The sequence below is a fragment of the Argiope bruennichi genome, chromosome 4 (genome assembly GCF_947563725.1).
Source record: "Argiope bruennichi chromosome 4, qqArgBrue1.1, whole genome shotgun sequence".
In the NCBI taxonomy this organism is placed as follows: Eukaryota; Metazoa; Arthropoda; class Arachnida; order Araneae; family Araneidae; genus Argiope; species Argiope bruennichi.
The window spans coordinates 120,071,109-120,084,588 of record NC_079154.1 but is presented as its reverse complement, the minus strand read 5'-3'; the positions used below and the strand labels follow the sequence as shown (position 1 = coordinate 120,084,588).

The window sequence follows — 13,480 nt, the reverse complement described above, 5'->3', positions numbered from 1 at the left end:
TTTCGTTTGGGATGACGGTGGCTTGATGGTAAAGTCTCGACTAGGGAAATGGAAGGTTGCAGGTTCGAGACCCGATTCCACGGAAGAACCGCCGAGTGAGAGGGTCTGGTGCACGTTAAATTCATCGGGTGAAACGTCTTCCCACTGCTGTTGTTCGGAAGTTAGGAGAGGAGGGTAACTGCTCAGATGCCGTCCACGTCATCTGACTGCGGCTCAAAATTACGAGGACCGTCACAAATTAAAATGAATAGTAAATATAAATGAACTGAATTTGATTACGTTCCATTTAACTTTTCTCAATTCACTTGAACGAATAATTTGTTTAAAACAAAATTTCTTTTAGATTCCGAAGAAGGGCAGCGATCAATGACGAAGACACCTTAGGATTTAGTAACAAGAGACCTGCTATCCGTATATATACTCTTTCTCCTGATTAAAATAGAAGAATGAGTTATGAATTAATGAACGAAGAATAAATTAAGTATCTTTACAATAATTAATTATAAGTAAACATCATATTACAGTTGGCTCAATTTTTCATAATGAATCATTCATATTTAACACAGTGCCATTAACATGTCTAATCGGGATTTATTTCTTGTTTGGTGTCTATAGGATTGGTTCACATAATTTTAAATATCATTAAATCAGATAGTTTTCGTGGAACACCAGCATGGTGTCGCTGGATGACATAGTGTTAAGTACGGTTATTTTCACATTTTGCATTCGACTGGTTCTGTCACGATGATTTTATGTTCCATGCTTAGCAGAGATTGATAAATCATTAATACATTTCATTCATTTTTTTTTGTTTCGCGCCAGTAGGGCAGGTTCAAATCATTTTAAGTATCATTAAATAAGATAGTTTTCGTGTAATACCAACGTGATATCGCCAGAAGGCATAGTGTTACGTAGGATTATTTTCACATTTTGCATTCGATTGGCTCCATCATAATGACTTTAAGTTGCATGCTTACCATAGATTAACAACTTACATATTGTTTTTGTCAAAACAGCCTAGACAAGCTTTTACTGAGACCGATACTAAAATACTGATAATTATTCAAAGTGATTGAGTTTATTTTAAGGAATTTGATATACACAAATATGATTTGTATATGCACAGTAAGCATCTGATTAATTTGGAGAGGGCAGAAGTTTTATAGCGAATTCAACAGAAATACAAAGTATAAAAACAATTAAATAAATACGAAGTATAAAAACAATTAAATAAATACGAAGTATAAAAACAATTAAATAAATGCAAAGTATAAAAACAATTAAAGAAATGCAAAGTATAAAAACAATTAAGGAAATGCAAACTATAAAAACAATTAAGGAAATGCAAACTATAAAAACAAAATATGAAAACAATTAAATAAATACAAAATATAAAAACAATTAAAAAATACAAAGTATGAAAACAATTAAAAAATACAAAGTATAAAAGCAAAGTATGAAAACAATTAAATAAATACAAAGTATAAAAGAATTAAATAAATACCAAGTATAAAAACAAATAAATACAAAGTATAAAAACAATTAAAAAAATAAAAGTATAAAAACAAATTAAATGAATACTAAGTATAAAAACAATTAAATAAATACGAAGTATAAAAACAAATTAAATAAATACAAAGTATAAAAATATGCATACAGAGTTGTCCCACAATTGGATAACAGCGCCCTCTTCATAGTGGTCAGATCTCTCTAGAATTTGATATGGAGCATCTTAATAAGATATTATTCTAATAAATAACTTAACCGAACCAAAGAATTTTTTTTGTCAGTGGCAACAAGTAATATTTACATCTAATAAAACGACTGATTAAACGTTTATTAACAAATAATATTGTTACAGACTTCTGCTTAAATTTTTCATAGCATTTAACTGTTATATAAATTACTTCTATTCATTTATATTAATCGAAGAACATAATTATTAACTGATAATGGGAAATATAACAACTAGAAATGAAACATCACCTCAGTGAGTATATTATATGGCATTCATTAAGTATTTGAAAAGATCTTACTGTATATAAATATAGTCATTTTTTGCCCTTGTATGAGGATTTATATATTTGACACTCGCATTATAATAATTTTAAATTAGTTACCGATAATAATAACTTTGTGGGATTGTATTTTTATAATTCTATTCCTTATTAATTATGCTGAAATAAATCTTAAGAAATATTGAAAGAATTTTTGAGTTGAGAATGACTGAAAATTTCTTGTGTTAGTAATAGATTTATGATTTTCGCATTGATATAAACTGTCTTCTGGTATCCATCTTAATCTCAATGAAAAAATTTAAATTATATTATCAATTTAAATTGATATTTTAAAATATCATATTGATATTTTAAATATTATCATTTAAAATATCAGTACGATTTTTATCCTCAATTTTTAGATAATTGAAGTAGTGTTTTAATTTGTTCATACATTATAACTGGCAACATTTAAAATAATGCTGTAATGCTTGAAAATTTTCTAAACTCGTAGTGAAACGTAGAATTATTATAAATCCTATATTTAGTCTTATATATGATACATAAAATTTCGTCCTTGTTTCCTAAAACTTTTTTACACTCAAGATTTTAATTTTTGTATAATACGCATGTCTTTAATATATATAGTGAATAAATATCTTCGAAATGCCAAATTTTGCGAAAAATTGGCAACAGATCTATTTATTCACGATAAAGAATGCAGAATAAGTCACTAAAATATAAAAAAAAATTTATTCTTTGGAAACACTGATTCCAAACGTTTCGTTCATTGCAAAATTTTTTTTAAGCTTTTGAAGTTGGTAATCCGATTTTGAAGTCTACTGATGGTAAAGTGGTTGAAAGAATGAAATGGAAGCTCAATGAAAAATCAATTACAGATATTCAATTTATTCACATTAAAACATGAACAGTAAGGTGGAGCGAAAAAAAAATCAATTTCTGATTTTTAATTTGTAATAGCGCGGAAAAGTTTCCTTTTGATGTAGATAAAATAAATTATAAATAGGAAAAATACTTGAGTAGGTCTTGAGGTGCCTCTAGGACAATATAGTTTCATAAAATTTAAAATTTTTACTACATTTAAAAAATTTTTTTACGAAGTAATCAACTTTTGATTTTTAATTTCTAATAGCACGGAGAAGTTGTTTTTTTGGTATAGATAAGATAAATAAAAATTATAAAAAATATTAGAGTATATCTTGAGGTGTCGCAAGGACGTTAAAGTTTCATAAAAACACACTTTTTGCAACTTAAGGATTTTTGCTTGTCTTGATTATGAAAGGAAAAAGCTTTCATTAGCCATTGCCATAAAGTATTAAAATAATTTTACTATTGTACTGGCATGGCACTGAGTCGTCACCGGAATGGTTGTTATTGAGGTAAGGAGGAGATTTGTCTGCGTCCGGTGACAAGGACAGAGTTGGTTTCAAATCAGTAGCTTTGCCGTGTTCAGTTGAGTTTTCATCTCCCCTCTGTCTATTTTGTAACTGATTTGTTAGTTTGTGCTTGTATACTTTGCTGTGAGTCGCTCAGTCTAAATTAGTGAAGACAAAACAAATATCGGAGTTTTCTATTTTTGGAAAATTTAGGGATTTGCTTAAAGTTGAATACAATACTGGCGAGTATAGTGCTACTGTTATATTAGACATAACCTCAAAATTGCTTCAGAGGAGGATCCTTCTGAAAACGAAATATGTGACACTTTAGTTCCCATAATAGAACAAATATGGTCAAGAGCTTCTATTCCCGTTTCTTCTAGCAAAAAAATTTCACAAATGATGAAAGCTTATCATGATAAATACAGGAATTTATTAAAGTCTAAAAGCAGAAAATGTTCAGATAATTTTAATTTGAACCTCACAGAATTTAAAGAAGGTGGACCTTTATTTGATATTGCTGATTTGTATAAAAAAAGGGCCAGTTATGGAATAAAAGGTTCTAATCGATCAATGCTCTAAGAGGAAAATGGTTATTGGTAATATTGATATTGCTACCACAAGCGCTTTGAGAAAGTAATAAGCAAAAAAGACTAAAGAACTACAGAGAATAATTAAGTTTATTTAAGAACGGGCAAAAAGTACTATTGCATCAGAAACAATTACTGGCGACAGTAACAACGCTGAATAACAAGAGTGTTCTTTACAAAAAGAGGAAAGCCAACTAGAGCCATCAGATAGAAAAGAAGTGATAAAATTACCAAGTGCCTGTGAGGTTCAATATTAAGTTAAAACTTTATACATAAGGCATCTGAACTGAATCAAATAATACAGGGGACTCGGTTATCGACTCTCCCTGGCTTCCTTGTCGCATGCAAGCAGCGGAAAGAACTGTGAGACTGGTGGTCGAATCGGCTCAAAATGTCTGTGATTCATTCTGAAGAGAATTATACATAAAATCAAAAATTGACTCAAGTGTGAATATACCAAATTTAATTTTAAAAAACTGTTTAATGTGGCAATGAAGTAGAAAGAAACATTTTGCAGCTGTAACACTTGTAATTATTAAGGATACAGAAGCAAGAAACGCAAAATTGGACATAAAAATATTTTTTATTATTATGCTTTATAATTTATAATTTTTTCGAATTTTAATGCTTATATATGTATTTAAAATCATCTTTTGTAACATAAGATCGAAAAATTCATAAAAATATTTTTCAAAGTTTACAGTTTTTCAATTATTTTACGAACTTTAAGCTTTTTTCGGCACCTCGAAATATTATTGTATTTCAACTAGAATATTTTAAAATTCTTTTTGAACCTAAAAGTTTACTTTTCACCACTATTGCCAAACTAAAACCCAAGAAAAAATTTTAAATTCTTTTTAAAAACTTCCATTTTCAATTTTTTTTTTACAAATGTCAAGCTTTTTGCGGCACCTCAAGATAATATAATATTGCAACCAAATTTTTAAATACTCTTTTTGAACCTAAAAGGCAACTTTTCCGCTCTATTACTAAATAATAAAATCTAGAAAAAAAATTTAAGGCCATTTTTGTTCTATCCTAATGCACAATATATGAACAAAAGTATCCGAGCACCTTCGATTATTTATTCGAGTATTTTTTCGAATTTGGATAAATTGTGCTTAAAATCCAACTATGTAAAACATATAGTTAAATTTCCATTTTATTGCGAAGATTCGGAGATATTTAAAATACCAACTAGAAATTGATGAAGAAAATGATCTTTTCTCCCTCCCCATGTTCCACAAATATAATATTAATTTGGAACTTTGAACAATAATTCTTTTTATTAAGGACGATATTTGCAAATATATTTTGTAAAAATAGGATGCATTTGTGGAAAAATATAAGGGGCTCAAATTTTTGAAAATTGTAGTTTAAAAAATCCCAAATTTTTTATTTTTGTTTATAAAACGACGAGTTTTCAATAAATAAATATACAAGATTTTCTGAATAAATAATAAAATGTTATTGACGTATTATATTAAAATTAAAAGTAAATTCTATATATATTCGTGGTAATATGAATTTTTTCAGTAAATATTACTAAAAATGCTCATATATGAAATACACGAAGTTAACGTTTTTCCTTTTCATAATTTCTAAATCAGATGTGAAGGGAAAAACTTATTTCATTCCATTTAAATGCTATTGAAATTCAGGCGGGGTAGGGAACTCAAGTTCGATTGCTCTCAAAGCGAAGCTAAAATACAAGATTTTTTTTTGACAAATTAGTATATTTTAAACTTGATTCTTCATATAGTTTTACTGAAAAAGCCAATAAACAATTGAACAACTAAACTTTAAAAATAAATATATTAAATCCTTTTCCTTCTTATATATTAAATATGTTGTATAACTTGTAGTAAATTAAGTTCCATAAATAAATTATATATTAATTTTTGGATTAACATTAAACTTCCGCCATTATGTAATTTGTTTTATAGTACAGTTTAAAAAACAAAACTCGGGCATTTTTATGTTGTGATTATTCTGTAGATGCACCGATTAATATGTGGCTTCAGTAATTGTTGCTATTCTATGAGGATGTCTCACGACTTATTTCTGATATGTTTCATCAGGAATTGCACCTTTTTATATTGTTAGATGTCCTATTCTCTACCATCTCTTCGCTAAAAAAGGAAGAATAATTTAATGAAAGAGAAGTATGCTTATGTATATCAATCGTGACAATCAATATCTTAAGGTTATATCTTAACCGCAGCAATTTCAGATAAATTATACATTTTAAATCACAGTAATGCTGGGCTAAATATGCCTCATAGCCAACTTGTTCTTGATTAGGGATGCATCTTAAAATCACAAATAATTCAACAGTTTTTTTAAACTGCAGATATATCTTAAAGCAGTGTTTAAAATTCGTATCTTGATTCAAATTATACATAAAAAAAGCAAGAGATTTTTTTCTTGTTTGCATGAATTAAAACTAGCAGATTAAATTTTGATAATATCACGCTTGTAGGAAGGATAAATGAACAATGAACTAAGAGCTCAGATCAATTGGAATGCCATTAACCAAAGGAACGTCTGAACTTTTTTCTTAATCAAATCTGCCCCGAGTTCATTTATCTGAGAATTCGCTTATACACACTTGCGTAAAATGTTAATCCAGGGATAATGATATAACTTCCATCAGTACATTTTGGAGCAGCTTCTTTTTTGTTTTTTGTGCCAAAGGTCGACCTATATTCATTCTCTTAATATCCTGCATTCTGTGTAAAATAATCTATTCAATTTCATTCATTTGACATTAGATATTTTATTAAACATTCCCTGTCAATAAAATAATTTTATTTAATGTATTAAATCTTTTCGTCTGAGCTAATATCCTATGTAAAGATTTAAATACAACAAACAATGCGCATTCATTTTCGCAACGTTTTTCTACTTGCTCATATAAGAAGTTAACAATTTGTCCTCGAAACTTCTATGAATCTCCTCGACTCGTGATTCGACTCGATTTTCCGTGATCCAAAATATATATTTTTGGAATTATGTTTATTTCAGAAAATAATTCAAAAAATATTCGAGGTATATTGATAAATACTGGTATGCCGCCGTTATATCAAGTTTGTAATATGTTGTACAGATTTATTATTTAAAACATATATATCAAATTTAGAATCAAACATCAAAAGATGGATGGCCTATTAGTCTGTAAATTCCCATGCATGAAACAACTTAGTTAAGTTAAAATTGGAATGCCATCCAGTTACTAATATTGTAGATCTGTATCAAATTTGGAACTATATTTATCAAAGGATGGACACTTATTAGCCGTAAATTAGAATGCATGAAACATGCTAATTTAAGGCTAGATAATTCAAAAACGTAACTTAGATAAAATAAAATTGGTATGTGATCCTGTTACTAATATTGTAGATCTGAATCAAATTTGGAACTAAATTATCAAAGGACGAACACTTATTAGCTGTAAATTAGAATGCATGAAACATGCTAATTTACAGCTAGATAATTCAAAAACGCAACTTGGATAAATTAAAATTGGAATGCGATCTTGTTATTGAAGTTGTAGACCTGTCAAATTTTGCTTTCAATGGATTGACAAATATATATAATATAAAAGACATTGTTTTCTTCTCAGTACTACGGAGTACAAAACCCTCATATGAGAGACTCTGAAAATAGAAATCTGATGCGTAATGAAATTTCATATAATCTCGGGGCGTACAGTCGCTCCAAGCCAAACTCGGACATCAAAGAAAATCTACTAATTAAGTAAAAAAATTTTAAATAAAAATGATTAGCAAAATAATTAAATGCATTTTCAATAATATATTTATTGCAGTATTAAAAACAGATAACAAAACATATAAATTATTACATTGTAACCAGAAATTATGGTAAAAAACAAAACAAAAATTAACGCACAAGCCAAACTCGGACGGCTAAGAAGATTTTTAAAACTAGTTAATATTTCAAATGAATTAATATTTTGTATGTGATCCTTTGTTTTTTATAACCATTTTAAGGCGTTTAGGCATAGATTGCACCAATTTTTCACAAAAATTAGGCTGAATATTGTCCCATTCTTACAATAATACTCTTTTCAACTCAGCTTTACTTGAAACAGCGTGTTCCCGGACTTTTTTGTTAAGATTATCCCACAAATTATCGATGGGATTTATGTCTGGGCTTTGGGGTGATGTTTCCATGACTTGAGGATAATTATATAGGAACCAGGAACTCACTCTATAAGCTTTATGCTTAGGATCATTATCCTGATAAAATCTCCAATTATTGCCAAGCGAAAGTTTTTACACACGTAGTGGCAAATTAGTTTTTAAAATGTCAAGGTATACATTCTGATCCATTCTCCCTTCAATGAAATACAAAGTTCCTGGGCCAGCAGCTGAAAATGATCCCCAGACCATTACTGATCCGCTACCATGCTTCACAGTTGATTTCAAGTTTTTTCTACGCAATTCCTCATTCGATTTTCTCCAAACATATGGCTTGCCATCTGATCCAAATATATTGAATTTGCTCTCGTCAGTAAATAATACTTGTTTCCAGTAAGAAAAATCCTTGTTTTCATGCTCCTTTGCGAATTCACGTCTTACTTTTGATTTCGCTTACTTATGAAAGGCTTTTGTCTGGCTTTTCTTCCATTAAGATTTTTCTTATGGAGCACATTTCTAATTGATGATGGACTAGCTTTTTTCCCTAATTCATTTTCAGCAATAATAGCTAGCTTTGGAGCTCTAAGGAAGGGATTTACTTTCACTTTTCTCACTAAATATCGCTCATCTGCTTCGGTGAAAATCTTGTTATGGGCTTTTTTAGGCTTATTTTCCACCTGATTATTGGTTTTGTAGCGTTTTATGATGTCATGAACCGTGGAATGACTTCTTTTGACAATCTCCGATATTTCTTGCACTTCAGTACTTTCCATCTTCAGTATGCTTAATAATCACTTTCCTTAACTCCATGCTCGTTTGGCCTCTTTGCCGTGACATTTTCAACAAATTAAGTTTTTTTCTGTAATAAATGAAAAAACATCAAATCGAGAACTCCATTGAACAACTACAATGTTGTTCATGAAGTTGTCTATAATTTTCACTCAGGGTTCCAATTATTTGGCGCTTTATTGTCAGATGTCCGAGTTTGGCTTGCGCTCTCTTTCTTCCGCAATTTTATTTTTATCTCTAAATTTGTCATTATAATTTATGAATTAGCGTTGTTTGGTTTGTTTTTAACAGAGCAATGAAATCACTACTAGTAAAACACCTTTACTTTTTTTGAATTCCTTTTAGTCGAAGTATTTTTGCAAAACATGATTTTTTCTATGGTGTCCGAGTTTGGCTTGGAGCGACTATATATGGCCTTTCCACATATTTTTTCGGGTATAAGTTGGAGATAGTATCTTCATTAAAAAATATGCGAGAAAATTTCTGGGAGATTGCTTTTTTTGATTCTTTGCTAGTTAATAATACGGTTCTAACTTCCTTTTATTTCTTGTGCATAAAGATAGAATTTTGAAATTTGTTATTCACCTACTTCTTAATGGTTTTGTGCATTTATGTATTCTTCTTATCAATGTATATTTTCAAAATTGTTTATCCATTAATTTATTGATTTAATCACATTTTACCAACACGATGTGCTGTCCTGATAATCATATTGATTTTTTTAAATTCTGAGTTACTATTTATAAATTAAAAGTAAGAAAATAATTAAGCATACTAAGAAAAGTAAATAATCACTATTGTGGAGATAAATGTCTACTGTTAAATTGAAGCCAGTGGTCTCTCTGAAACTTTCTAATGAATGTATTTGCGCATTATTAACTGTACACTTTTGGCGAACAATAATTACGGAAAAAGCCTACAAGAATGCGATCTTTGGCGATTTATCGCTGGAATAAAATTAATGAAAAATAATAGAAAATCGTCTGTGCATTTTAGACGCTTATTTTTATGTGGATTGAAATTTCAGTTTCACATAGAACTACAACTGTAGTCGCCAAATAACAAATGAAGTTTCATATATTTAAATCAGCGCGTTTTCGAGTTGCTTGTCTTTTACATACTTGTGGAAATATAGACTGTGAGAGGGTCCACTTCTTGATGGATTTGGTTCAAAATATGATGCATATTTACAGATGATAGGTAAAATAAGTATTTTTTTTATCCATTCTAACTTATTTTGCTTAATAGTTATATCTGCCCAGCTGTCCAAATATAAGCACATTATTTTCTGAATAAAATATCACTCAAAATTTTATAGAAGTCAACAAATTTAGAGTTAAGTCAATATTTCAAATTTTATCCTTCTAATTCAAAGTATTTTTGAGTTCCCATATTCACAGACAGACAGAATGACAGACAATAATAACTCCAAAAATGTGTTTAGTACTGGAATGTAAAGATCCGTAAAATTATCGAGTTTGAATTTTTCTTTTGACGATTATATTTTCTGCTTGCACATAATTAGATTTCTGACAAGGCAGAATAGGCATCTGTTTACTGCAACTATGTTAATAAGGAGTGTGGGGAGTTAAAAAAAAACTTTATTTTCCCAGTTTTCAAATTAAATACTCTGTAAAAAAAAATACAAATTCAGTGAATTTCAAAAAAAGGTTAGAATAGTATTCTTGCAAGACAATTTGTTAAGTATAATTGATCAGGCTCTTATTTGTTTCGTTAAGTTTACTTAATTATTAGAACAAGATCTGTGCTTCAATATTATTGTGTACAAATGTAGATATCGGGTAGTTTTAAGTTATAAGAGATAAATAAAAACAAATTCTTTTTAATTAGTAGTAATGAATAGAATAAAATAATTAAGTGTTAAAAACATGAAATGCGAAACTAAATTACCCAGATTATTAAAAAAAGGGCTTTATAATGTATACTCAAAATACCTAAATACGCCACTGTTTACCTATTTCGTTTTAATAGAAAGTAAAAATTTCTCTTTGTCAATCTACACACACACACCACTAACGCACGTGTCACAGAAATTGTGTTCATTATTTATTATCTAATGGCAATACTCAAATGTTAATAAACCATCTTACGAATTTCAAATTGCTGCATTAAACATTTAGCTACTTTATAGTTGCACTGAACCTAATGCTTAGCTAATTAATGCAGTTTCAAAATATTATTAGAAATTTTCGTCAAAAAGTACAGTACTAAAAAAAATGCCATATTAATGATATCAATTTCATTTTCGCTATACATTTTATGGATACTCTATCCATAAAAATGTTTTTAAATGCTATTATGGAATCCGAACTCATCCATCAAAGCATTGAGTTGTATGTTTTTAACAATCATTAAATCGGTATTAGGATTTTCGTTTCTGCTTTTATTTGCAATATATATACGCTTTAATTTGCAATGAACTGATTCAACTGAATGCATCTATTTCAGTCGTATTAGATATTAAAATAAATTTTTTTTATTTTTATTTAAGTGCGTTTCCAGAAATCTAACCAAAAACGCCCTTTTTGTCTGTGGGAATACTTAAAAAATCTTGCTTATCCAGGACGTCTTGTAATCTTGGACGATTTGAAAGATAGTATCATTCTGTTTGTGAGAAGCATCCCAATCGACCCATTACGATCCGCAGTTGAACAAGCTGTCGGCAGAATGCAGATTTTATATCTGGAAGAAGCGAACCATTTTGAGCAGTTTTTGCTGCATCGATAGGGTCCTTGTGATTGAATGTTTGATACGGTCGAATAAAACGTGCTACAAATGTGTATTTTATCTTTTCAACATATTTTCTGTTATACAGAGCCATCATTCGGTATTTTTGGAACTAATTTTTCTTTCATGTAATCCTTTTCCTCATATCTTGAATAGAATGTTCAACAATGTTTGAACCTTTATACTGAGTAGTTCGTTGTATAGAGAGCTAAAAGTAGGGGTATTTTAATTCTGACTAATTTGTATATTAATCATTTAACAACCTAAAAATCAATCTGGGCCAACAAACTGAACTGGTCATCAAAGATGACCAGCTATATTTAACACATTAATAAATATTTGTTTTAATAACATTCTTATTAAATTTATTTTAATTTCTTTTCAGGAGCCAGTTTCATCCACTTTCACTTTGGGGAAAAGGAATATCAGAGTCTGTTACAAAGTCAGAACAATCATTTCTCAATGTATCAAGGGAAAAATTCTACATCTACGTAATTGTTACGTGTTTAAAGAATGCTTTCATATGCTATGGAATGTCCAATATAGTGTCACCTTATACGATAATAGGGATACTAGTAACCTTCTCATGTTTCCAATTGGTATCTCTTATAGGGAATTACGTTGAGAACCTGTCGTTTATTTGGGCAAGCTGGACGGCGATTCTGTGTGTCAATTCGAGACTTCTCAATTTACCAACAATTACACGTTATTCGATTTCATTTATAATTCTATCTGTACCAATTGCTTTCCCTGTTCGCGCTCAGTTAATTTTTCTTATAGATATCTTTTACACAGTTTTTATGATTTTGTATATGCTTGATGTGTTTTGGGGGATTCATGAAGAGGCCATTAAATATATTTTTGCTCTAATAGCAGGTATATTGATAGCTTTATCCATCGATATGCATTTGAAAGCTAATGGTTTCCTTTTTGAAACGATTGTTGTTAGTATATTGTGTTTTCCCTTGATTAAAAAAGCTATTTTAGGAGGAAAAATATTCAATGCAGTTATGATAGCATGCCTCCTTTATTTAGGTTTGTACGATATTATGTTTAGGGCACGCATGCAAGGAATTAACCTGAACGAGATGATCGGCTTTTAAAGTACTCCGAATAGAATATAGAACATTTCCAGCGGCAGAGTTGACAAATGTTGAAGCTTGGACATAGATTTTATCTTAACAAATCTTTATTTGAGTTATCGATCTTATCTTGAAAAATATCTGGACGAATTTTCGGATTTGAATATATTTTAAAACGTCTCATCATCTTTTAATATTCAGTCACATTCTTATTTTTGCTTTCTTGCATGCATTTGGGGAGAAAAATTATAAGTTCATTTTAAATCATATGTATTCAGTTTTAACATGAAACAAAATTTTTTTAATTTCTTCATAATAATATAGTAATTCAAAGTTTTTGTGAACTAGTTTCACATTCACATAGAAAAACTTGCTGTGTTTTTAAAATTAATTTGATTCTAATTGAAGTTTTAGAAATGACTAGAATATGATGGATTCTGTAAATGTTAAGAATTTATCAATTTTATTTCACCATTTTTTCAATGATCAATTTCATAGTACTAAAAGTTTAATTTGGTATTTAAAATGAGTAATTTGTTGTTTTAAGTAATAGTCTTGTAAAGTAAATGTTTCGCATTTAGTTTATTATATTTTGCTGCATGTTTCACGTGAATAATTTTTTTCAACTAACAGACTTTATTCAACTAATAGATTTGGATATATTCATTATTTTAGGACAATTGTTGCTGTACAACAAGATATTTGTTTAATAAT

The 13,480-nt window shown here is 29.1% G+C and overlaps 1 protein-coding gene across 1 annotated transcript; it reads left to right on the top strand.

Moving 5' to 3' along the window:
- The first annotated feature begins 1,865 nt into the window (after positions 1-1,865).
- Positions 1,866-13,052, top strand: LOC129966800 (uncharacterized). Its single transcript, XM_056081366.1, has 2 exons — positions 1,866-1,990; positions 12,070-13,052. Exons 1-2 carry the CDS (start codon positions 1,953-1,955, stop codon positions 12,785-12,787), a joined length of 756 nt encoding a protein of 251 aa, XP_055937341.1. The 5' UTR covers positions 1,866-1,952; the 3' UTR covers positions 12,788-13,052.
- Positions 13,053-13,480: the final 428 nt, after the last annotated feature.